The following is a 26155-nucleotide window of genomic DNA, read 5'->3' as shown; positions in this document are numbered from 1 at the left end:
TTTCAATGCCAATAGTAGTGGGGCTCAGCTGTCAGTGCCATGTGGTACCGACACTGAGAAAAGAGAGAAAGAAAAGACTCCAGGGTCTGGAAGTACTTTCCAGGCCGTTACTGGGAGAACCGTCAATGCTGGAGCTGCCCAGAGGGAGGGCACGCAGCTGGCCTGCTCACACCTTGTGATCCCTCGTGACGTCTGGGAGACAGCACAGCCACTCACAATGTGAGGTCGTGGCTGAGCCGTGTGTGCAGAGCTGGTTTTAGGCTGTTTTTCTTTAATAAAGGAACTCAGCCGCTTACAGCACCATCAGCTCTAACACAGCAACCCCAGGGAGGGAACGGACTGCCACGGCATTCTTTTGGTCCCAAACAATTTCTTTGCACGGACTCATCCAAGTACAGATGGGGTACCAGCATCAGGAAGGGAAGGAGGGAAGGAGGAGACTCCACTTCCTTCCCTGGCGATAGGAAGGGACCCAGAGAGGAGCAGGAGAGTGAAGGGTGCTAGGAGACCCCTTCTTTCCCTGTGGGGGGCAGGCAGCATCCCGGAGCTGGATGATGGGTCTTCCTACTGAACCGGTTCCTCAGGCTCCCATGTCTCCAAAAGGTAGGATTTCAGGCTGGGAACCTTGCCCAGAGTCACATCTAGAAGGTTCGCAATCCCCCAGGGAGTGGGCCATCCCAGAGCAGGAGAGGCTAGCCAACGGCAGGGGGATTTAGCCAACACTGCCCTTCGGACATGAGGCAGACGGGTCCTGGAGGCCACACGGTGCCCTCAGGGTTTCAAAATCTAGTTTACCTAAGAAAGTAGTTGCAACCTGTTTCCTCGGCCCAAAAATAAGGATGGTGGAGAAACAGTGTCAGGTCCTATTGTGGAATACGAGATCTCATAACCGAAAACAGGACCTCATAGCCAGTGGGAGGCTGAGTCTACTTTGCAACAGCTCCATGGATCTCTTCCTCTTTTTTAAAAAGACGTTTTTGCGCTTTGATCCTCCTCTGTGCCTTCAACGGCTGGTATGAAAACCCTGGGATCACCGAAACAGAGCATAGACCCCTGTGTCCGGTTTGCCGCCCAAGCTGAATAGTAGCATTCTGCATTTGCTTCCTAACTTTGTTTCAAGAAATGAAATAGCACAGAGTTGGAGTTCCCTCTGTGTCTCTCCCCAAGTCACACACCCCTTCCTCGCCCGGAGGCGACCGCAGCACGACGCTGGCGTGCGGTTCCGTGATTTCATGCATTTCCTACAGACACGGGCACGCTTCCATACTTAGGCTGTTCTGTATTTCAGTCTATACAAGTGGAGTCATACCGCTTATAAATGAAGCTGGCAACTTCTTTTTCCATCTGCCATTGTAAGTTTTAGATCTGTTAGTGTGAAAACACGTACTCGAATCCACTTTAACCTTAGTAGAGGATAGACGTACTATGAATATGCTCTCCAACTTACCCCGACGAACGGGGCCTTTCACTATTACCAACACTGCTGCAGTAAACGTCCTCACACTGACTCCGTGGGAGGTGCCTGCGTTACTTCGAAGTACGTTCATAAAAGGAGAAATCCCGCGTACGTGTGGTATGCGTGTCTAAGGGTCCTCGACATCATCTACCGCCTCCCAAAATACACGTATCAGTCTGTAACCCCCACTAGCAGCCTGAGCCCCATATGCCCATCAGGCCCACCAACATACAGTCAGACCTTTCAACGGTCATCAAGAGGACACTATATACTGATATCTTTTTGTTGAAGTAAATATTCACTAATCTGCATTTCCCTGATCATTACTAACCACCCTTTCCCATCAGGGGACATTTGAGGTTTCTCTTTTATAACTTTCTTGTCCAGAATCTTTGCCTGTTTTCTTTCTTCTGTCGGGTTATTAATCTTTTTCAAGATTTTATTTATTTATTATTTGAGAAAGAAAGAGAGAGAGAGAGATGAGAGAACGAGTGGGGGGGAGGGGCAGAGGGCGAAGCAGACTCCCCGCTGAGCAAGGAAGCCAATGCAGGACTCGATCTCAGGACCCTGGGACCATGATCTAAGCTGAGGGCAGACGCTTAACCATTTGAGCCACCAGGAGCCCGAACCTTTTCCTTCATGATTTCTGGGAGATCTTTCTATATTTTCATTACTAGTCATTTGTTTTCTGTGCTGCAAATGTCTCCTGACCCGCCGAGTTTGAAAATGCCGACGGAGAGGTCTTCTGATCTGTTTCTCCTGAAATAAGTGGGACGGTCCCAAAGGCAGGAGAGAATCATTTACACAGCCGTAAGCTCTACAAACATCAATAAAGCCGCAGTACACACAAACCCACCTAACTCTCATGTTGGGGGAGCACTTTGTACTTGTCGAGGTATCTTTTAATCACCTGACTTCAGCCTCATGAAAACACAGGCTATCGGGGCCTCATGTTCTCACTCGTAAGATTCAGGACTTGGGCATCAACGTCCTTTTAACGACCAGGGTCTGACCTTTCCTCCCTCCACTGCGGCTGGGAAGATCCGGGCTCAGAGGAGCGGAGAAACGTGTCTTCGGTCACCCCCCTACCCAGGGTACCAGTGGGATCCATGTCGATGACATCTCAATAAGGCCGAGGGGAGAAAAGCTACAAGAGACCCTAAATTCTCAGTCACCGACATCAGCACTAGGAGACAGAGAGTCAGGAAGACGGGAATCTGGGAGTCGGGCAGGGCCCCATCAGTGTGTCTGCTCCCAACAAAAGGGCCACGTGAACGTCAGGATGGGCTCTGTGAAACCATTTTTATTGAGCGGTGAGTGTGGGGACCGATTCTGCACTCAGTGCTCCACAGGGGGAAGCGTGTCAGCGTTCGTGGCTAGAGGCCGGTTTCTGTTTCACAGAAGGATGGGCAGAACCCAGTGACTTTGTTGTTGCTGTTGTTAGTACAGCAAAAATACCCATTTACCCCGAGCTCGGATCTCACATGGTACCGGAACGGGAGCGACCCGGTCTCAGCACTCAACGAGGCACCACCGTGACAATGGCATCAATGTCATCTTCGAGACAGAAAATGCCCGTGGCAGCCACCGTGAAACTCTCCCCAGATCTGAGGCCCCACCAAGTAAAGTCGGGGAGAAGAGCCACCCCCAGTCGTGCATTGCCGCTGGCTTCCCCGGTCCAGGCTCACTCTGTCCCACACACTCCCACACACTCCCGGCGGTGTGCCTTCCCCATGCCCTCAGAAACCAAATGCACCGGAGCTAACTGTGCAGACGTCCTCTCGCTTAACTGCCTGGTTTTTGTTTGTGTTTCTAAATTAGGATAGAGAATCTGACACAAATGCAATGTCAATATACTACCGAAGACTTCACCTCGTGGCCGAGACTGTAGAATTCGCCGTTTCTATTACCACGGAACAGACCGGAACACGTTTTCTCTCCCCACCTCGGGTAGTGAGTCGGATTCCTACACAGCTCGACGCACTCGGACAACTCCTAAAACATCATCGGTGTTCCATAAGTATCTGCAGAACGCGCGAGTCAGTGGCGGTTAGTACGGGGCCCGGCAACCTCCCTCTCCTCCCAATTTCGGAGCTTCGAGGAGAGAGCAAACTGTAGGGTAGGAAGAGAATCTGGCAACTGCAGAAACAGGTGAGCAAACATCCCTAAAGGGTGTCCTAACAGTCCTTCCCGCTGGAAACAACTACTGGGGAATACAGTACGCACGGACGCACCTCTGTTATCTGCGCTCTTGCAGACTCGTCAACCAAACCCAAGTGCTGCAGGCTACGTACGCTCTAAAAGATTTTCTCCCCGACAAACTTGTTAAGAGCTGAGGGCTGCAAAGCTCCTAAGAAACACTGTGCTGGGTGTGGGAATAAGTAACCTGAGGCTTCCCCGACCAAGACCCGTGCAAAGCCCCCTGAGTGACAGGTCTACCTGGGCAGAGTCTGGGCCTTGCAAAGTGCCAACCACAGCTCCAGAAAAAAGCGTCCAAGTAGCAGGATGTCATCAAAGCAGCTGACCGGGGCCACGTGGTGAGGACCCGACCTCTGCAGCACAGGCTCCTCCCTTCGGACACCCAGGGCCACCCTAGTGCCAAAGGACTCAGAGATGGTGCCAGTTGCCCCGGCCTCCCGGGCATCAGGGCCCTGGACCCCCAGCCCGCCTGGCCTTCCCCTGTGCTCCCAGAGGAGTCCTTCCCGACAGTCCCTCTGAGGAAGGTCAGTGAAAGGAGGACGCTGGATGGCTGGGACCAGGCACAGTGAGAGCGAAATTCCAGGAGAGCCAGCACAGGGCCGTGCCCCCTGCGGAAGCTGAGGCAGGGCCTTCCCAGGGCCTCGGAACTATCCTCCAGGGTGTGCAGAGCAGACAGAACAGGCCAGCAGGCAGGGACTCGGGGAACGCTGTTCTTTCTCTAGCCGTCGGGCGGCTGCAGACAACGCAGGTCCCTGTGGTCCCGCCGCTGGGCTCATCGAGGCCGGCAGCCAGGGTGCCCCCCCCCTGCTCCTGCCTCCCGGGGCCTGCGGCTCAGTTGTAGGAAAGGTAATCGATGAGCCGGGGAGGGATGTTCAACTTCGTGATTTTCTCCAGTCCTCTGACGCCAGTGGCCCTCCTCAAGCTCACCCTGCAGAGCTGCGACAGGGTCAGAGGTGTTTCTGAAAAAAGGGAACAGGAATCATGCGGTCAGCTGAAGGAAGGAGCACAACACCCTCCAACTTAGCAAATACCAGGGTGGACCTGGAAACGCTTGCCTCTCCCTGGAGCTCGGACGTGGCCTGCAGGCCTTCTCCGGAAGGCTACCAGCAAGGACAGCCACGGACCAGGGAAGAAGATCAGGAAATGGAATTTGGGTGACATCCACTGTGGGGTTCTGGGGAGTTGTTTTTTCTTTTTCCTTTTCCGTAATGTTATAACTTGGCACACAGACTTGTCAGCAAAGGACTACTCTGTGGCTAGCGGGCTTGTTTCTCAAACCTCCAGAGAGATGAGGGACAGGGCGAGGGCCAGTGCCGGGCAGGTGCTCTCACCGCCGCGGGCCGCGGGGCACAAGGGGACCCGGGGAGCACACACACCACGGAACAGCTCTGGCAGACACAGCCCGCGAGCCCGCGTCCTAGTCCTGAGGGTCAGGACCTCGGGGCGAAAGGTGAAGCCGGCAGCCATGGCTCGGAGGGGCGAGCAAACCAGGGCCAAGGATGGACGGTCCCCGGGGGCCCCCGGCCGCCGAGGCTCACGAGCAGCTGCAGAGCAGCGTCAGCTTTTACAATTTGAGGTTTTAAAAACCGACGTAAGCTGCAAACATCTGCTCGATAAAAATATAACTTAGCCAAACACAGTGTTCTCAACTGATGAAGATTTATGAAATAAAAAAAAATCTTTGAGAGGAAAAAAAAAAAGAAATCCTAGAGAAATTCATCTTCCTCTGTTACTTCATCCCCCAAATAATTTGGATGCAGGAAAAGAAATACCCTGCAGGAAATGTTTGACAGTTTGGGATGGTGCCTGCCTCTAAGTTCACATGGATGCTGTTGGGTGGGGCCGGCAAACATTTGAGTAAGTTGGGGTTCTTTTCCCCCAACCGAGAGGTGTCTGCAAAACTCCTGTGGTTGGAAGGCTGTGTAAACTCATTTAAAAATCTGTACCCAAAGAAGTCTGGCCCCCGGCCATCCGTCCCTTGTCTCCGGAAGGCTGGGGGTGGCTCACGGGGACTCGTGCATGATTGGACAGACCGTCAGAGCAGCTCCTGCAAGCGAGCTTGTGCAAAGCTAAACCACGCAAGCACACTCGAGCGACAAGGACGGCGCGGCCTCACTTTCGTAGAACTCCAGGCACTTGGCGGGCGCGCTGCTGCTCCAGGTGTAGTCGGACGGCTTCTTCCCCCGGTTGTCCCGCGCGTAGATGTTGCCTCCGAACTCAACGAGCATCTCGATGAGGTCCACGTTCTTCACCTTGGCCGCGTGGTGCAGGGCGGTCTCGTGAAGCTTCGCCGCGTTCACATTGGCCCCTGCAGGCCCGGAGTGGAGAGCAAGGGTCACCAAGGAGAGGACGGGGAGCCGACGAGACGTCGGCTGGGACTCTCCCGCCCAGCACGGTGTATACAAGCAACGCCCCAGCCAGGAAGGCCAGTCAAGACTCTGCTGCAGCCTTTTCAGAACCTTTTCTCAAGATCCCAAAGCAGTAAGTAAGTACTGTTTTCCCTGATGGTAAGAGAGCTACAGACAGGTCGCTGTAGGAAAGTAATGTAACTGGAAACGGAACCAAAAAGAAGAAAAATAAAACAGGGAACTTCCCCGTGAGTTCAGAGGCAGTTCTAAGAGCCCACCCAGGCTGTCCCGGGTCCTGAGGCTCTGAGAGCTCAGGCGAGCTGCTGAACGAAGCTCTCCTGCTCCCGCTCACTCAGCGCCGGGCGGAGGCTCTAGAAAGCTCTGCTGCAGGAATGAAGAACGGTCCTTACATGTAAATGCTGATTCACAAAAGAGAAGCTCAAAGGGAACACCGGTCACGTTCCCCAAACTTCCTCCACAGTTTGGGTAAGACATGAGGTGTCTTACTTGTGAATTCAGCTCTGCCGCCCACCTGTTTTCGGGATCATAGCAGACACTCAGAGGGGCGTCTGGGGGGCTCAGTCAGTTACGCGTCTGCCTTCAGCTCAGGTCATGATCCCAGGGTCCTGGGATGGAGTCCCACATCGGGCTCCCTGCTCAGCGGGAAGCCTGCTTCTCCCTCTGCCCCTCCCCCGGCTCATGCTCGTGCACGCGCGGTGCGCGCGCTCTCTCTCTCTCCCTCTCACAAATAAATAAATAAAATCTTTTAAAAAAACAGCAGACATTCAAAATGAGGCAAACAAATAGTAGCTAATTATGATATTTTTAGATGCAATAAAAAATAAAGATTTTGATAAAAATAGGATTTGTGTAAAACATCATTCACAGGGCACAGCCATCACCAATTCTGTGCAAGGGGATCTCCTGGACCCTCACGATTTTTTTTTTAAAGAAAATACCAACTTCTTTGAAGTCTGCTCCTAATGGATAAGGAGGTTATAAGAGAAAGGGGATAGGAGAGAAGTACCTTAAGCCAAGAAAATTGCTCAGCGTTAGTGAAGTTACCCCCCCCAAAACAGACTCAAATCAGTCAAAAAATATCAGCACAGTGAGGTTAAAAGAAATCAGATCACCAACATATCTCCATGTCATGATACATTTAGAGGAAATAAGGGCTGTAAGGCTATTAGATTTCCTGTTCCACTGCTCAAAAATATTTAGAAATTCTGGTTTCTGACTTAAAAGGGTTTTTTTTTTTTAAGATTTTACTTATTTATTTGAGGCAGAGAGAGCACGAGCCCACACGAGTTGGGGGAGGGAGAAAGGGACAAGCAGCCTCCCATCTGAGCCCAACAGGGGGCTCCATCCCAGGACCCCGGGATCATGACCTGAGCCAAAGTCAGATGCTTAACCAACTGGGCCACCCAGGAACCCGTGACTTAAAACAGGTTTAATGTCCTAGTAGAACCTGAGAACTGTGTCGGTAACAGCGGTCACTGCCTGATCCTAAGAACACAGCAAGCACCCCGACAAGATAACGCAAGTGCAGACACGTGCTCTCCACCGCTCGCAGCCAAAACTCCCAAGTGAGGTCAGGGAAAAAATCCCTCAGGAAGAAGGCGACGTTACCCAAGTGTTTAATCCAGCAGATATGCGCTGCAAAAAAGGCAACACGGTAAAGAGAAGAACGGCGCCCCCCATGGAACCACCACATGGGGGGTGCTCTTCCAATAGCCGCCTAGAAGACGAAAGAACTCCACAGCTGCAGTCAAAGCAGGAGTGTGAACGCTAGACGCAAACTGGTAACGAAAAATAAACTGTCAAGTGTACGGAATCAAGTGCGGAGCGGTTTCGCAGGTCATTGACTGTGGCAATGATCTGGCCAAGCGGGAAGGAAAGAGACTGTCTCTATTTAGCAAGACAGAAGGGGACGGGCGGTCAAGGAGAAAACTCGGGGTAGGAATAGCTCTCACACTCATACCCCCTTCCATCCCGTTCACTAGGGCTTCTCAGGGTACAGGGCAGGGGGACTCCACGAGGTGGCATCCCGAGGTACAAAACGGGCTGTTCTTAGGCTGTGCTCTAGGCTCCCTTGGACTGGGTGTGACACAGACGGGAGATCAGGAGGGGACACTGGCATGCGCTGCAGCTGCGGGAACCACAACCACAGACCTGGGCACACAGAGTACATGAGGCTGGAGGGTTGAAAATGCAGGGCAGAAAACAGCAGAGAGGGCAAAGTCTGTAACACAGCGCAGTCTGTCAATTACAGATACATGCCTCACACACACACCCCCGTGTATCTTACAAAACACACACACACATTAAAATGGGGGGGGGCTGGGGGGCAAGGACAGAGGAAAGAAGGAAGCGGGGAGAAGTACGGACTTTGTGGGGACTGACGATGATAATGTGCCTTGAACTGGGGGGGGGATGGGAGGGAGAGAAGGGGATGGGGGAGGGGAAGGAAGAGATGCAGGGAGGAAAGAGGGAGAGGGAGGGACAGAGGGAGTGAAGGAGAGAGGGAGTGAAGGAGAGAGGGAAGGGAGAGAGAGGGGGAGAGCAAGGGAGAGAGAGAGAGGAAACAGGTACAACAACTGAAGGCATCTGGGCATTAAAAATCCTCAACCTCTTGCTTCAGGGAAACAGGGGTCAAAGTCTGGTTTGGAAGCGCAACAGGATCAAAGTGGACTCAGACTAAAGCCTTAAGCACGCGAAGACCAGGGATGGCCACACGCGCCAAGAAGCCCGCATGACCTGGGACATGGAGGCCCCAGCAGTGTGGTGTCCGTGGCTGAGAGGTGCACCCAGCACCCTCCCCCCGCTCCTCTGAGCACTTCCTGCAGAGTTCAAGGTTTCCTGCAGGGTTATGGTCACTGTGACCTTGCCAGGACAACGTGACCTTCACCAGCTCCAGCCCCCTCCTCTGCCACACCACCTCCAGCCCCCTCCTCTGCCACACCACCTGAGGCTAGGGGACTTGGCTTGGAGTAGACCTGCAGCCTCCATGCTGACCCGGGGGTTGCCACCTGCTGGGCTCCACGCAGGGGGCCCAAGGGCACCTGTTTTCCAGAAACATGGTCCTAGGCTTCCAGAGGATTTTCCAAGGGGGCTGTGACCCACCCCCACCGCGTGAAGAATCACTACTTTCAGAAGAGCCCATATGCTGCCCTCTTCTCTCTACTTTCTGTATGTTTGAGGTTTCCCATAGCTGAAGACGATTTCTTTGGAAAGAATCCCTGCGATCTAGGAAGGAGGAGCTGTCAAAGGCAACCCTCAGGTCTACAGTAGCAGTCAAATCCAGAGGGGCCGGTCAGGCAGTGGTGGTCACCACAGGTGCATGGGGGAGCCTTTCCCTGGGGACTCTATTCTATCCCTCATTCCGTCCTCCAGGTGTATGGAAAGCCCCCGGTTGCCTTCCCACTCTGCCCAGCCCACCCCAGTGAGCCCACACCTTGCAACGGGGGGGGGGGGGGGGGACGGGGGGGGGGAGAGGTGGCTGCTAGGGTTGGGGGATGGCCTGGCCTCCAGCCCTGGGAATGGGCCCTGATTGCTTAATCCCTCTCCATCCACCCCCAGAAATTGGTTCAAATAACCTGGGCCTGAGCCAATCAGAATATGGCCAAGATTGCGCAAAGGGGCTGGACTAGGTTCGGACCCAGGACCCAATCTGGGCCCCTGGGACAGAAGGGGAAGTGTGCAGGAGACAGCTGGAGAAGCGGTTTCTCTCTCTTACAAGAAAACTACCTGAAGTCTCGGGGAAGAAAAGTGTTTGCATTTGAGCCCAACCCTGACGCAGCCATTTTCAGCCCGTAAGGCATGCCAGGCATGGGATCAAGCAAGCGGGGTGGACAGCGGACCTACAAGATTCCCGGACCGTGCCGCCCACCCTCAGGGCAAAGTGACCCTGACACCTGCCTCCTTCTGATCCTTTCGGTCACCTGGACCAAGACGTCCCCTCAGCCCCTGCAGTTGGTTCCCCGTTACTTACAAGAGTAATCGGTTCCATAAAGTCCTAATTAACGCAGAGGGATGCTGGCGTTCAAGCCCCTGACTCGATCCTTTTCCCCTGAGACACCACTAAAGGAACCAAAGAAAAAAGGGCACCAGGTGTCCTGAGCACATGGACAGCAGGTGCTCTGGGGACGGTTGTTACCAAAATCCTGCCTTTTCAGCTCAGCGGTCACGGCAGCTACAGAACCCCTGGTTAACCGAAAAGCCGAGCGATTGCCTGGAAGGCCTAGGACGACTTCTCATCTAGATGTTTAATCGTTGTGTGAAAAAGAAAACCACCCCAATGGCTAACCTGACACAAACGAATCTTCTTCGCTGAAAACATGTAAAAGTGGTTCACGAAAGCAAGACCCCCCAGTAGAAACGCACATATAATTGAAGCACGAGTGACCGTCGTCCGGAGACAGCGCGTCAGCTTTCTATTCCTGACCAGTTCTGGTTTTATCCTAAGTTGCACCCGGAATGGCTGAGCTAAAATTTTCCAACAAAATATTTACACTGGGTTCATAATGAAAACTCCCTGCCAACACCCACTTTGGCTACGTTTTAAAACTGCCGTGGTAGATGGGTCCTGAATTCAACCTTCACTTGACTGGGCTGTGTTTCATTTTGTTTTTTGGTTTTTGCCTGGGAACCTCCCTACCCTGAGCCACTTTGGAACACCCGACAAGGACCTGCATTTCAAACGCGCTACCGGCTCCTCTCCCACGGATCTCCACCTCTTTCTGATTTAGCTGCAAACTCATTAGGTGGGTTTTGTGATGGTCCCCGTGGCCACTAAAAATAGCGACCAGCATTCATCGAGCATCGGGTCCTGCAGAAATGTGATCACAAGTCCTTCCAACCACCCTGCAAAATGGGGTTTATTTTCTCCAGTTTTATAGATAGAGAAACCGAGGCCCAAGGTCTCAGCTGGCGAGTGGGAGAGCCCGCTTCAAAGCTGGTCTGTCCGATTCCAATGCCCAGCTTGCGGCCAGCGCTCGGTGCAGGTCAACAAAACACCTGCACCGAGCCACGCGGGTACGAACACCAGCACACCTGCCCTGAGCCGCAGGGAGAAGCAGGACACACCTGCACTGAGCCGCACAGGTGTAAAGACCAACGCACTTGCACGGGGCACAGCAGGTTTAAACACAACACACCCGCCCTGAGCCCAAAACGCAGACCTACCTGCATTAAGCAGCACTTTGACGCAGTCCAGATGCTCCCGGGCACAGGCAACGTGAAGAGGGGTCCCAAAATGGCAGTCATGAGCTTCTAGGTTGGCCCCAAGGTCAATAAGCAGCCTCACGCATTCAGAACTTCCTTCAAACCCGTGGGAAAGGAGGAGAAGCAGCGTGCATGAATGTATGCATTTGCAACAAGGCGGAGAGAGTGGCGGCTGAACAGGTAAGCCCCGTGCCCGGCTGCAGGGGGAGGAAGGGGACCCAGAGCTGCGGCCCAACCAAACCCCGTTCACAATTCTGTGTGGCCCCAGGGAGCCAAAGAAGGTTGTCCCTTCTGAGCCTGCAGGGTTTCCGATCCTGCCTGGGAGCGGAGGGGGAGAGAGGGCACAGCTGACCCTCTCAGGGGAGGGCAAACGGTCTGGGAATACCACCTCTGAACAGCCGGGTTCTGCTCCTCAGTGGGAAGGACCGTGCTCCCCGCCTCCAGGCTGTCTCCCAAGCTGTGTCAGGAACACCAAGCCTGGAGGTGATCTTTTTTTTTTTTTTTTTTAATGGTTTTTTATTATATTATGTTAGTCACTATACAGTACATCCCCGGTTTCCGATGTAAGGCTCGATGATTCATTAGTTGTGTACAACACCCAGTGCACCATGCAATACGTGCCCTCCTTACTACCCATCACCGGCCTATCCCATTCCCCCACCCCCCTCCCCTCTGAGGCCCTCAGTTTGTTTCTCAGAGTCCATAGTCTCTCATGTTTCATTCCCCCTTCTGATTACCCCCCCTTTCTTTATCCCTTCCTTCCCCTACGATCTTCCAGCTTCTTATGTTCCATAGATGAGAGAAATCATATGATAGTTGTCTTTCTCTGCTTGACTTATTTCACTTAGCATTATCTCTGGAGGTGATCTTCTAAAGCTGTTGGCAGCCCGAGTCCGAGGCTCCCAGATGAACTTCCCTGAGCCTCCTTACCTTGGAGCTCCCCTGCCCTTCTCCCTGGCTTTTCCTGCCTCTTCCCTTGTATCTCCAGCTCGGTTTGAGTGGAGAGGTTTATTCTGTCCTAGGCAGCATCCTCTCTCCTCCCTTAATCATGCTTCATCGTTGGTAGCTACCAAGTTTTCACCTCCAGCCCTCTGCTGGCCACGCTCTTGGGGTCCTGACCACAGCACAGTCCTCTCCCTCCCCTCCCTGGGGGCCTCTGTTCCTGGCCAATCCGTCTCTGTCATTGGCATCACTCCTGAGTTGTGTTGACCCTGTGCTCTGCTCTCCCTCATACTAAATCCTGCTGATCTTCCCCCCAAAGCCTTCTACATGAATCCACCCACTTGGGCTCTAAGGGCTTTGCACTTAGATCACTGCCATGGCCCCAGCTCCTCTCTCCACATCAGGACACCCCTACCCCTTCACTCCTCTACTGAAAAGCAGCAGACGACACCACCCCAAACTATGCTGCTTTAGCATAAGGATTATTCTGAGTTTAAGGCAATTAAGCAGATACATGAAAAGCCCTTCCCTCCCCTCCCCATCGGCCTAAGAGCAGGACATAAATTTAAAAAGGTGTCCTTACTGCCCTCCACATGGAATGACAAATCAATGACCTGAGAAAATTCAGACACTTATCGGCCCAGAGAGAGCACCCAGGGAATGTATGTAACAGGGCCGAGTACGTACTATCTAAACAAGAGATTGCTCCTGTCCCAGTCCATTCTGCACAGGTGGGGGTCTCAGGCCGAGAAGAACACATGCAGAGACACGCAGGTGTGAAATGGGGGGGGCACTGAGCAGGTACAGGCGGGACTGGAGAGCAGGTCTGTGTGGGGCAGCGGTGGGAGAGGGCTCGGAGAGCTCCTGAGCGAGGCCCAGGCCACCAACCCCTTACAGGCCATGCCGAAGTCTCTGGCCTCCACCCTCTGGCCGTGGGGACCCCCAAGGATTTTGAGGAGTGTCTGGACCAATTACAGGATCATATGTAGTGTCCTGGGTTTCATAAAGTGTCTTTGGGACTGTACAATGTTCGTTTGACCTCGACGGCAGTGGTGTGGTCTCAGGACTAGGTCCGGGTGACAAAAGATGACCTCACTGGGAAGTGGGGTGGGAGGCAGCAGAGAACAGCGGCTCTGAGAGGAGCCATGGAAGAGCGTGCACCCCCCCACACACCCCCACACAACACAACACAGACGAGCACGGTGCTGGCCAATCAAAGTATTGGCCACAAGCCTGCAACCTTTGCTCAAAAGAGTAGAATCCAAACTCCTTCGTCTGTCATTTAACAATTTCTCACCTGCCGGGCTTGCCCTAAATTTCCAGTCTTCTCTGTTGCCCCTCCACTGGGAACTTCGGGTCCAGTGAGCCTGGAGGAGTCACTTTCTCTGTGCATGGAGTGGCCTTCCTCTTACCCTCCCACCATCTGAAACCTATCCATTCTTGCAGGGCAGTTGAAAGCCCATCTGTTCCGAGCCTCCAGGATGAGCCCCCTTCTCCCTGAGAGCACCTGTCCTCGGGCATATGTTGGGTCCCCTCTCCCCACTAGAACAGGGAGCCACAGGGCAAAGGGCGGGGAAGACTAAGCCAGCCACGGCAGGGTGGAGGGACTTCCAGTTTTAACATGTGAAAGGCACTGGACGACACCGCTAAGAAACGGAATCCAGTCCTAGAACCATGGCCCCTACTCCCGGGTGAAAGCCATCTTCAGGAGGGAAAGCTGAGGCTCTCACAGCCCGGTGACCAAGAGCCAGAAGCAGACTGGGAGCGCTCCTTAGCTAGCCCATGGCTTCCCGTCTACACTGCTTCCTGTGTGGACTCACCGCTCATGCAGGCCTCGTGCAGCGGGGATGCGGTGTACAGGGGTGGGTTGACCTTGGCCCCATAGGAGAGCAAGAGCTTCACGCACTCGATGCTGCCTGAGGCACAGGCATCGCACAGGGGCGTGCTGCCGTCAATGTTGCGGGCATCCACCTTGTGGGAAGAAGAAACGAGTGTCAGGGCGAGCGTCGGGGTGGGGGGGGTACCCACGTGACCCGCTCTCTCCCCCTGATGCACAGTCATCTTTGCAAAGGCCCTTCTTAGAAGCACCAGTTTCCCAGCGTGCTGCGCCAGGCAAGGGCGTTCAAGGACAAAGGAACGGGGGTTGGGAGTGCCTGTTAGCCTGCCAGGTGCGGGAGGCGTCCTCTTCGGGGCTCTTCTCCCAGGACAGGCTCAACTCTGCTTCACTCTTGCCACCTGCCCCCCACCCCACACACACCCAGACTGCAAGCTGAGGGAGACAGGGTAGGAGAGCGAGTCTGAACTTCAGCTAGGAGTGCCTGAAGCTTCATGTGTGCCTCTAGCCGCAACACGACGGGGAAGGAAAAAGGCCACTCTGCAAGCTGGCAGATTCTGCCTTGAATTCAGCTGCTATTCGGGGACACGCTAAACGGTGCTCCGGTTCCTCGGGGCCGGCCTCAGAGTCGGCGGTGCAGTGTGAACCAGGCACTGGACACTGGAGCCTGTGTTCCAGCGGCTTAGGGTGTCAGGCCAGTCCTCCCAGCTCCCCGCAGCCGCTCTGCCAGCCAGAAACCACGGGGGGCTCCCAGTCTGCCCTGGTGGGAGTATTTATACCAGGGAAAACCAACCAGAATTCTGGGTTCTGTGCCGCCCCCACCTCCACCTTCCAGCGAGAGCTGCTTTACCAGCGTCCCACTCCGTCATCTCAGAGACCAGAATCCTGCTCCCAGACTCAAGCAGCAGCTCTTCGGCCCTGCGATGTGCAGGCCTGCTCCTGCCCCCTGCAGAGCACTCCCCCTGCCTCTCCCTCGCTACAACTGCCTTCTCTCTGGCCCCCAGCGCCCTCCGGAGAGCTGAGCCATGACCACGCTGGTCCTCGGTGTGCAGCTGACCTAGAGGCGGCTCCCGTGTCGGCGTCCACTGCAGCCCACTCGGGCTTCCTCCTCCCCCTCCAGGGGTTTCTCTACTTTCCGTGCTTTTGCCCATCACGCTAATCCCAGGCCTCGTATTTCCTTCCCCTCCCTCCCTATGTTCTCGGAAGCAGGTGCCGTCCCTTTCCGTCTCGGGGGTCCGTCCTGCAGGGCCACTCACCTGGGCCCCAGCAGCCAACAGCAGCTGCACACACTGCGCCTGGCCCTGCAGACTGGCCGCGTGCAGGGGCGTGATGGAGTCCACCGTGACCTGGTTGACACACGCGCCGCTCTCGATCAGCCGCTGCAGCTGCAGGGTCTCCCCGCGCTGGGCGGCCTCGTGCACGGGGGTGCGCTCCACCCAGAAACCTGCAAAGGAGAGCAGACCTAGCGCCGGACCGTGCCGCTGCCGTCCAGGTCCAGAGAACCCCATTCGATCCCACGGACTCTTATGAAACCCAAGACACTATGTGTGATCATGGAGTTGGTCCAAACACTCCTCAAAATCCCTGGCTGATGGGGCCTGGGTGGCCCAGTCGATTGAGCGTCTGACTCTTGGTTTCAGCTACCATCACATCAGGTCGGATATCAGCTGTGAGTTTTTCCGCAGGTGGCCTTTACCAGATGGAGGAAGCTCACCTCCCCTTCTAGCTGAGGTTTTTTAAAATCACAAGATGGTGTTGGATTTTTGTTAAATACTTCTGTGTCTATTGCAACGATCATGGCAGCTCTCCTGAATTGTGTGGAAATATATCACATTGACTGACTTTCAGATGTTAAACCAACGATGCACTTCCGGGATAAACCCGCTTGGTCATGGCATTTCCTTACGGGATGGCACCTTTGATTTGCTAGTGTGTAGAGGATTTTTTTTTTTTAAAGATTTTAGTTATTTATTCGACAGAGATAGAGACAGCCAGCGAGAGAGGGAACACAAGCAGGGGGAGTGGGAGAGGAAGAAGCAGGCTCATAGCGGAAGAGCCTGATGTGGGGCTCGATCCCACAACGCCGGGATCACGCCCTCAGCCAAAGGCAGACGCTTAAGCACTGTGCCACCCAGGCGCCCCATGTGTAGAGGATTTTTGTGTCTGTAAGTCATCTGTCTTAGGATTAATGTTTTGGTCTGGTTTTAGTATCAAGGTAACACCCGCTTCACAGAGTGAGTTGGGAAATTGTTCTCTCTTCTGATTTTTGGAAGAGTTTCCAAAGAATTGGTATCGAATTTTTAAACGTTGGGTCAAATTCACCTGTGAAGACCTCTGGGTCGGGGCTGTCCTTTGCTGCTGCATGCTTCAATTACTAATTCCATCTCTTCGCGTGTTATAGGTCTTCTCAGAGTTTCTATTTTTAGTCAGTTGGTAGTTTGTGTCTATACAGGAATCTGTCCACTTCATGCACATCACCTAATCTGTTGGCCTAAAATTTATGGACTGAACTGTGCCCCAAAATTCATAACTGAAGCCCTAACCCCTAGTACCTCAGAATGTGATTGTATTTGGAGACCACACCTTTTCAGAAGCAATTAAGGTAAGGCCACTGGAGTGGGCCCTCATCCCATCTAACTGGGGTCTTGATAAGAGATTAGGACACAGGAGCCTCTGGGTGGCTCAGTTGGTTGAGTTGGTTAAGTGTCTGCCTTCGGCTCAGGTCATGATCTCGGGGTCCTGGGATCGAGCCCCGCATCGGGCTCCTTGCTCAGCCGGCAGCCTCCTTCTCCCTCTCTCTCTGCCCCTCCCCCTGCTCATGCACACTCTCTCTCTCTCTCTCAAATTAATAAAATCTTAAAAAGATTAGGATGCACGCCTGGAATGTGCATGAACAGAGGCAAGCCACATGAGGACACAGTGAGAAGGTGGCCATCTGTAAACTAAGGGGAGGAGAAGCCTCGGGAGAAGCCAACCCTGCTGACCCCTCGATCTCGGACTTCCAGCCTCCAGAGCTTGGGAAAATTAATATGCATGGTTCAGGCCGCCCAGTGTGTGGCATCTTGTCACAGCAGCCCCGGCAGGCTGAGACACCGCTGTTCAAAGTGTCCCTTTATGCTCCTCATTTCTATAAGGGTCAGAGTAATGTTCCCTCTTTCATTCTTGACTTTAGTTTTAGTAATTTGCATCTTCTTTTTGATTAGTTTAGCCTACAGGTTTGTCAATTTTGTTGAACTTTCCTAAGAACCAACTTTTGGTTTTGTTGATTTTTCTATGTTGTTTTTCTAGTCTCTATTTCATGGATTTCCTGTCTAATCTTAATTTATTTTTAAAGATTTTATTTATTTATTTGACAGGGAGCGGGAGAGAGAGCAAGAGAAAGCAGAAGCAGGGGGAGGAGCAGAGGGAAAGGGAGAAGCAGACTCCCTGCTAAGCAAGGAGCCCGAGGTGGGACTCAATCCCAGGACCCCGGGATCATGACCTGAGCCGAAGGCAGACGCTTAACCCAGCGAACCACCCAGGCGCCCCCAGTCTAATCTTTATTATTTCTTCCCTCTGCTTCTTTAGCTTTAGTTTTCTCTTTCCAGTGTCTTAAGAGGGAAGGATATTGATTTGAGCTATTTCTTCTTAATCTAGATGTTTACAGCTATAAATTTCCTCTAAGTACTACTGAAGATCTCATGAGTTTGGTAGATTACCCTCATTGTCATTTATCTCAAACCATAACTATTTTTGCATTCAACCTCCAAGGACACATTCAACGAATTTCTGATTAATAAAGGCACTACTCTGACCGCCACATGGAGTAAAATTCTCTTACACACTGGCTCAGCCCTTCCCGTCACTGCTCTTCGGCTCTAGAAATGAGGTACATGGGAGGTGGCGCTCTGACCTCCCCATACCTTTAACCAGTGGCTCTCACACTGGCGCATCCAGCAGCATCACGCGGAGGGCCTGTGGGAACAGACTGCTGAGCCCACCCCAGCGTCCCAGTCAGTAGGTCTCCGTGGGGCGTGAGAAGGTGAAGCCCTAACAGGTTCCCACATGACGCTCATGCAGCTGGTCTGGGGACCACGCTTTGAGAACCACTGGTCTAGACCATATTTCTCCCTCTGAATAAAGCCGCTCTCTCCCCCCAACTCTTGCCCTCACTCCTACCTCTTCTCACCCTGGACAAATTCTACTTGCACCTTTCCACACTGCAATCCAAAGGCTGTTTTTCCCCAGAGGACTTGCCCCACCTCCGCCCCCATCCACACTGGGTTAGGGTCTTGTCTGTGCCCCCACGGCCTGCCTGCCTGTGCCCAGCAGACTGTGCTCACCACCTGTTTGCCGGCTATGTGCCACTCTGTAGAAAAAGACTGATGGCCACAGAGATTGTTCCCAGAAGCACCCCTTCCTCCCCAGATGAGTGATCTAAGTTAATCACGGTCATCCTCGCTCCTGTTGGATATCTGACCCAACTGTAGTTCCCAGGAAGGGAGGGAGAGCCTGTGAATGGTTTCACAGCTTCAAAACTCCCCTTTCTCCCAAGGACTTCCAGGAGAAGACCCTGTCCCTTCTTCGTCTGGATACGGCCTGGACACGAACGCAGAGGTGCTGGGCCATGAGGCTGCTCGCCTGAGCATGGAGCCTGCAAGAACGGTGGGACGGAGCGCCAGAGCCCTGAAGGTGGTGAGTCCAGGCTCACAGGGGGCCTGGGGTTCCGCTGCCCACTGGGCTCCCTACTATGTGGGAAGGAGGGTTCCTGTCTGGGCCAAGTGCAGACAAAAGCACGCTAACCAGCCGAGACCGTGAACTACCTGACTGCACACGCTTCGGCTGTGTTTCCTCAGTGTCCGTTCCCTAGGATACAGTGACACTAGGCTTAAAAAAAAAGTCCTAAATGACAACGCTGCGTGAATACTGACCTACCCTACTGTCATGCCCCTACTTCAAAAGACAAGATCACGTCACATACCTCTTCATGATAGCAGTTCCCTTTTATTACATTGCACATGTTAGTATTACATTTCCCTACAAAACCTTCTAATCAACCCGTCAGTCCCAGATCTTACCAGAGCGCTTCCACAGACCCTAAGCGGGGTGGACTGCTCTCCGCAGAAGGGCCACTTCTCAGTTGTCTGTAGATGACGGTCTACCCAGATGGCCCCAGCTCGACCACGCGACAGCCCACGCCACGGCCGTGGGGCAGGGAAGGGCGGGGGCCAGGACCTCGCCTCCCCCCCCAACAAAGTGTTTGTCCACCTCGAAACTGGGCTGATGAGAATAATATATTCACTGGTGGTTCGTGAAAGGTAAATTAAAGTAAAGCAAAAGCACGTCGCGTGTGGCCTGGCACAAAGTGCTCAGAAAATGGTGTCTGTTAGGACTATTCCACGCCCCCATGGTGCCTCCCTGTCTTGCCCAGTAGCCAAAGAGCCTGTGACCCCGTGAAATGGGGACTTGACCGCATGTGGGGTGGGGAGCAAAGGGAGAGCTGAAACTCGGGAAGGTCTGTCAGGATGTTTGTCTCCCTGGTAGTAATTACCAGTCACTGACACGCCTGTCTTGGGGGCTAGTGAACAGTGGCTACCACTGTAACATCAGTCTGGAAGAAGCAAAACCCCACGGCAGAGGGAGGGGTTGCAACCCTACAAAGAGGAAAGCGGGGTGAGACCCTCCATCTCGCAGCAGGAAGGGAGACGCAGCTCAGGAAGGCCAGGGAGAGTCTTCCATTACTTGCACTTCCAGATAATTCGTTGTTTTTTGTTTTTGTTTTTGTTTTACAAATTGAAGGCTTGTGGCAATCCTGTGTTGCAATTTTTCCAACAGTGTTTGCCTCACTGTGTCGCATTTTGGTAATTCCTGCAGTATTTCAGACTTGGTTACATTTGTTGTAGTGATGTGTGATGAATAACCTTTGATGCTATTTATCTGCTTTGGGTGCCACAGACCATGTCCACAGGAGATGGTGAACTTGATTGACAAATGTGTGTGTTCTGACTTCACCAACCAGCTGTTCCCCAATCTCCCTCTTGTCAGGCCCCCTATTTCCTAAGACCACACATTGAAATTAAGACCAATTAATAACCCCACGATGGCTTCTGTGTGTTCAAGTGAAAGGAAGAGTCCCACATCTCTCGCTTTAAATCAAAAGCTAGAAATGGGGACGCCTGGGTGGCTTAGCTGGCTAAGCGCCCCGCCCGACTCTTGATTTCAGCTCAGGTCGCAATCTCAGGGTCACAAGATGGGGCCCCACGTCGCTTCTGCGCTCAGCAGGGCGTCTGCTTGAGATTCTCTCTCCTTCTCCCCTTCCCCCTCACTCATGCATGTGCACTGGCTCTCTCTCTAAAATAAATCTTTTTAAAAAATGTAAAAAAACACAACAACTAGAAGTGATTAAGCTCGGTAAGGGAGGCATGTGGAAGGCTAAGACAGGCTGAAAGCTAGGTCTCTAGCACCTAACAGCCAAGTTGTGAATGCAAAGAAAAAAAGTTCTCCAAGAAAAATTAAAAGTGCTGCTCCAGTGAACACATGCATGATAAGAAAATGAAACAGCCTTACTGCTGATACGGAGAATGAGTTCAGGTGGTCTGGACAGAAGATCAAACCAGCCACAACATTGCCTTAGGCCAAAACCCAATCTAGGGCGAGGCCCTAACGCTCTTCAGTTCTGTGAAAGGTGAGAGGTGGGGAAGCTGTAAGAAGAAAAACCAGAAGCTAGCAGAGGCTGGTCTCCAAAAGATACAAGTGCCAGGTGAAGCAGCATGTGGTCCAGAGGCTCTAGCTGAGAAAACTAAGGAAGGTGCCTACACCAAACATTATCAGTGAGGATGAAACGGCCTTCTATGGAAAGAATATATCATCTAGGACTTTCAGAGCTAGAGAGGAGAAGTCAAAGCCTGGCTTCTGGGGACAGTCGGGCTCTCTCATGCGGGGTTAATGAAGCTGGAGACTTTAAGTTGAAGCCAACAGTCACTGAACATTTCAAAAATCCTAAGGCCCTTAAAGAATTCTACTAAATCTGCTCTTCCTGTGCTCTGTAAACGGAACGACAAAGCCTAGGTGAGAACACATATGTTTACAACACAGCTTACTGAATATTTTAAGCCCATTCTTGAGACTTACTGCTCAGGAAAAAGCATTCAAGTAACCTTACAAGTCGATTAGAGATAAATATATTTGATGGGAATGAGCCTTTTCGCATAAAGCAAGCAACCCAGAAAAAATGCACCTGGGCTTAAGCCTCAGCCTTGCTTCTTTCTAGTCTTGTGAACTCAGTTGTCCCTCTAAATTATCAGACATAAGGACTGTCCTGCAGCGGCCCCAGGGCGCGTGGCTAGTGCTGGCCCATAACCTAGCAGCTCCAGGCTCTTAATGACTGTCTCCTTTCTCTCTCCATCTGACCTTCTGAATACCTGAGACGGTAGTGAGCTGTGTTTGGAGTTCTTGGCCAAGGATGACTGAAAAAAAAAAACTGGCTCACCTGGCTTAGAGCCCCCAAATCCTTAAGGTACCCTTTTGTCATCTTCTGCCAGCCTCTCGAGTACAGCTCTTGACTATAGATCCTGAACATGGGATCACTTTTTCAACTTTGCAAATGGACACTTCGCTTGAGTCCGTAACAAGCTGTACTATGTTTGCTAAGTTATGAATACTGGAGTCACTTCGGAGGCGACTTGCCCTAAATTCTCTGCAGAGCCTTACAATATGGCCTTAATAAGTACCATCTTTACCTCTGTGAGGTGTTCTATTAAAAAATGGAAAACGTAATGCTTTGAGGTATACTATGCATCTAGAATTTCAGATCAGAAAGTTAAAATGGGTTACAATTCCTACAATGGGCCTCTGCTTCTGCTGGGATAGCAGGCTTCCAGATTCAGTACATTGAGGTGATTCATTAGTGTTGAGAATGAAAGTGTCCAGGCGTAGTTTTTGGAGGAAATAAAACCATGACAGTCTAAAATATCCATGAACCTCAGAAGCCATAAATCCATTAGTGGACTATGCTTTTCTCTTCAGGATTCTTTAAACTATGCAAAAACAAAAAAAAGTGCTCAGAAGTAGATGCTCTGTTATTAAGGCTTCTACATGACCAAAAATGTGCGGCTGTGTCTAGGCTGCCCTGGTTAGCTGTCCATCGCTTATTTACTGAACCAAACACAGATCACACTGGCGGGGTCAAAGTCTTGTGCCTGCCTAGGGTGGAACGCCAAGTAAAACCAGACGCTTACTAAATGCCTTTGATCTTGTTGAAGGGGCTGTTTTGCAAGATCAATTAAAATACATGCCTTGCTAGGACTGTAATTCCTCTTACACTAAACTGACTCTTAAGACTTTCCACGTTTATTAGCACTGCTGTTTTTACCAGTGTAAAGGTACTTTAGACTTTTTTTTTTTTTTTTTTTTTTTTTTTTTTGCTTCCAGGGTTTCAAAGTGCTTTCTGGGCACATTTCATCTGCTGTAGTATTACTTCGTAGGCAGAGACGTTTGCTTCCCCAGAGAATGTCCCTTTGCCCTCGAATTCATTTTACTCTTCCGTAACCTGAATGGTAGGCAAGATTCAGTGCAGAACAGAGATGGCTTTTTTTTTTAAACACAGGGTGACCTGTCGCAAGGGCATCTCCTCCTCCAGGAGCAGATGGCTTCTATCACAACTGGGTGTACCTGTAGGATGCTAATAACAGTGCGACAGGACGCTCTCACAGAGCACCTCTTGGGTGCTCTGAGCTTGGCCCAGACTCTGCCCACCCTCTCCCCGCGCCGTCCCCAAGGTGCGCGGTGCGCCGGTGGGTCTGCAGTTGGGAAGTCCCACGACTGACGCGTCACGACGATGACCAGCTCTGCAACGCGCTGGCCGGGCACTAGGAGCTGGACTCAGAGCGCGCCTGAGATGCTCGGGGATCACCGAGGCTGCTCCCGAACGGGAACCGCCAACCTCGGCCCACCAAAACTCCCCCGCCGGCGCCCTCGGGGCAGCGCGCGTCACGATCGCCGGGCGCGTGTCCTCAGACGCACCTGTCCCGCCCGGGAGCAGCCCGGCTGTCGGTGCTTCCGGGCCCGCCCCGCGCCCGCACTCCCCGTACCCGCGCCCGCACCTACCCACGTCGCCCAGGAAGCAGCCGTCCGCCCCGCGGGGCTCCATGCCCCTCGCCCGCTCGCTCTCTACCGGTCGCCCGCAGACCCAGGCAACTCCGGCGCCCGCGACCTGGGCGGAGCTCCGCGGGCTGGGCGGGCCCGACGGGGGCGGGGCGCGGCCGCCCGAGGGGCCGCGGGAGTTGTAGTTCCGCCGCGGCCGGGCGCCCGGGACGCGGCCCCGGTCGTGGATCTCTGCGCAGAGCGCACCCCGGTGCACCTCCGGGCCGTGCGTCGCGCTGCCGGCTGGGCGGCGGCGCGGAGCTGCTCTGCGCTTTGCGCCGAGAGACGGGCTTCCTCCTGGCTCTGGCACGCTCCCCGCTTTTTCCACCCGAGTCCTTTCGTCTGGTGAGGACAAAGCAGACGCGCCTTTGCCAGGCCCGCGGCAGGATGGAAGCACGGGTTTCCGGATAAGTCCGGGTGGGCCGCTGAATAAGTGAGGTGTGCTTTGCTTTGCTTTTGCAAAGCTGGTTGCACGGTTCGGAAGGTTTAACTTTCTCGAGGTTCCTTGTGGCCTCGTCACGAGATTTCTCTCCCACCCTGACCTGTACAGAGCCTACGCATAGAAGTTAGTTTGGGCTGGAAAGTAAAAATAGCACGACGTACGGAGTGCGGAAACACGGGTGGAGAGCAGAAGGGCTGATCCCTCCCCTGGACTCGAGTCTTTTCCTCGGGTCCAGACCGCAAGCACTGCATCGAACGGGAGTTTGAACCTTGTCTGACCAAAGCTCCTAGGGAGTCCCAGCCCCAGACCTGCAAATGACACTTCAAGCCTGTTAGCAGCGTGTGTTTGCACCCTCCTTGCAACTTGTTCAACAAAATTAGGCTCTTGCATTTTTCTTGCGAGTTTCTTGCACTCAGTATTAAATGTGCATTTTTAAAATCTAGTTGCTGTGGGATGTTATGTTTTTCCCTGTAACAATGCCTTGTATCATGTTCGTATTTTCTTTGATTTTTCTTCCTTGACAAAGCATCATCTAGATCTTAGTATAGACTGTATATTTGTAGACACCATATGTATTTATAAACCACATATATTTATATATGTATTTATGTCTATATAGAGACATGGATGTATTTCTTAAATATATTAGAAAGCAGATATTTCCTAATTAGCTTACTTTGTAAATTTTTCTCCATTCTGTTGCTTGATTTCAATATTGCAGAGAAATTTTAAGTTTTTATCTATTCAGAAATATGTACTCTGAGAGTGTTCCCTCTTTCTCCAACAGTCAGAATGTATTTCCCCACAAAGAGCCAGAACATGTATATTATTGTTCTGTTCTGCTCTTAAGTCTTTAAGTCTGGAATTTGTATAGGATGTAAGTTAATTTTCCTACAAGTTGAAATAAAGTTGTTCTGAACATATTAACTAGTAATTTATTTTTGCGTTAATTTCCTTTTATTGCATTTCACTTTGTTGCACTTTGCAGATTTTTTTTTTTTTAACAAATTGAAGGTTTGTGTGTCGAGCAAGCCTATCGGTGCCATTTTTCTGACAGCATTTGCTCACTTTGTGTCTTGGTGTCACTTTTTGGTAATTTTTGCACTATTTCTAATTTTTTACTGTATTTGTTGTGGTGATCTGTGATCGATAATCTTTGATATTACAGTTGTAATTGTTTGGCGGGGGGCCATGAACCACACCCACGTAAGACCTCAGACTTACTTGGTAAATGTTGCGTGTGTTCCGAGTGCTTCACCCACCAGCCATTCCCACTACTCTCCTTCTCCTCAGGCCTATTTCCTGAGATGTAATAATATTGAAATCTGGCCAATCAATAACCCTACAATGGCCTCTGTAAGTACAAGTGAAAGGAAGAGTCACCCACATCTCACTTTATTTTTTTTTTAAGATTTTTTTTTTTTTTTAACAGAGAGAGACAGCCAGCCAGAGAAGGAACACAAGCAGGGGGAGTGGGAGAGGAAGAAGCAGGCTCCCAGCGGAAGAGCCTGCCGTGGGGCTCGATCCCAGAGCGCTGGGATCACGCCCTGAGCCGAAGGCAGACGCTTAACGACTGTGCCACCCAGGCGCCCCCCACATCTCACTTTAAGCCAAAAGCTGGGGACACCTGGGTAGGTCAGTTGGTTAAGCGGCTGCCTTTGGCTAAGGTCATGGTCTCAGGGTCATGGGATCGAGTCCCACGTAGGGCTCCCTGCTCAGTGGGGAGTCTGCTTCTCTCTCTCTCTCCCTCTGCCCCTCCTCCCCACTTGTGCTTGCACTCTCTCACTCTCTCAAATAAATAAGCTTTAAAACCAAGACAAAAAAGCTAGACGGGCTGAAAGCTAGGGCTCTTGTACAAAACAATTAGCCAAGTTGTGAATGCAGAGGGAAAGTTCTGGAAGGAAACAAAGCGCTACTCCAGCAAACACACAAATGATAAGAAAGCAAACAGCCTTATTGTTGATAATGAGGTTATAGAGGTCTAGATGGAAGAGCAAACCAGCCACAACCCTCCCATAAGCCAAAGCATCCTCCAGAGCAAGGCCCCGGCTCTCTGCAATTCCACGAAGACTGACAGGTGAGGACCCTGCAGAAGAAAAACCAGCAGAGGCTTAAGGAAAGAACCCAGCGCCCGAACATCACAGCACCCAGTGAAGCAGCAAGTGCTGGTATAGATGCTGCAGCGAGTTCTCCAGAAGATCTAGCTAAGAAAACGAAGGGGGCTACCCCCGGTTATCCATGTCCATGGAGCAGGTTACACTGGAAGAGACTACCACATCGAGCTAGTGTTCTCATGTTCTTCGTATAAATGCCCAGAAGAGGAATTGCTGGATCACACGGTAGTTCTACTTTTTCTGCTTTGAGGCACCTCCCTACTGTTTTCTAGAGTGGCTGATCCAACAGTGCCCAAGGGTTCCCTTTCTCCACATCCTCACCAACACTTGTTATTTCTCGTCTTTGATAATAGCTATTCTAACAGGCGTGACGTGCTATCTCATGGTGGTTTTGTCAAAGATTAATCGGCCATATAGTTACGGGTTCATTTCTGGGTTTTCTGTACTATTCTGATCTATGTGTCTATTTTTATGCCA

The 26155-nt window shown here is 52.1% G+C and overlaps 1 protein-coding gene across 2 annotated transcripts; it reads right to left on the bottom strand.

The window, feature by feature from the left end:
- Positions 1-2739: 2739 nt before the first annotated feature.
- On the bottom strand, positions 2740-23239 carry ASB13 (ankyrin repeat and SOCS box containing 13). 2 transcript variants are annotated; one of them, XM_045812904.2, is made up of 6 exons: positions 23087-23239; positions 15259-15446; positions 13989-14139; positions 11188-11322; positions 5772-5963; positions 2740-4614 (listed from the first exon to the last, which is right to left on the bottom strand). In XM_045812904.2, the coding sequence occupies exons 1-6, from the start codon at positions 23127-23129 to the stop codon at positions 4487-4489; spliced, it is 837 nt and encodes a 278-aa protein (XP_045668860.1). In that variant the 5' UTR covers positions 23130-23239; the 3' UTR covers positions 2740-4486. The 2 variants fall into 2 exon arrangements, with proteins under 2 accessions (XP_045668860.1, XP_045668859.1); XM_045812903.2 differs by having other exon boundaries at positions 15259-15464; positions 23087-23212.
- Positions 23240-26155: the final 2916 nt, after the last annotated feature.

Source organism: Ursus americanus, chromosome 31 (genome assembly GCF_024610735.1).
Source record: "Ursus americanus isolate L20-20 chromosome 31, mUrsAme1.1.p, whole genome shotgun sequence".
In the NCBI taxonomy this organism is placed as follows: Eukaryota; Metazoa; Chordata; class Mammalia; order Carnivora; family Ursidae; genus Ursus; species Ursus americanus.
The sequence above is the reverse complement of the archived record's forward strand: the minus strand, read 5'-3'. Positions and strand labels throughout refer to the sequence as shown.

Excerpts from the sequence above, each read along its gene's own strand:
- ASB13 (XM_045812903.2), bottom strand. The coding sequence starts at position 23,129 with ATGGAGCCCCGCGGGGCGGACGGCTGCTTCCTGGGCGACGTGG. Across the intron at positions 15,465-23,086 it reads CTGCTTCCTGGGCGACGTGG|GTCTGCTCTCCTTTGCAGGT; the intron begins GTAGGTGCGGGC and ends GTCCGGCGCTAG. Across the intron at positions 5,964-11,187 it reads CAAAGTGCTGCTTAATGCAG|GGGCCAATGTGAACGCGGCG; the intron begins GTAGGTCTGCGT and ends CCGGGCCTGCAG.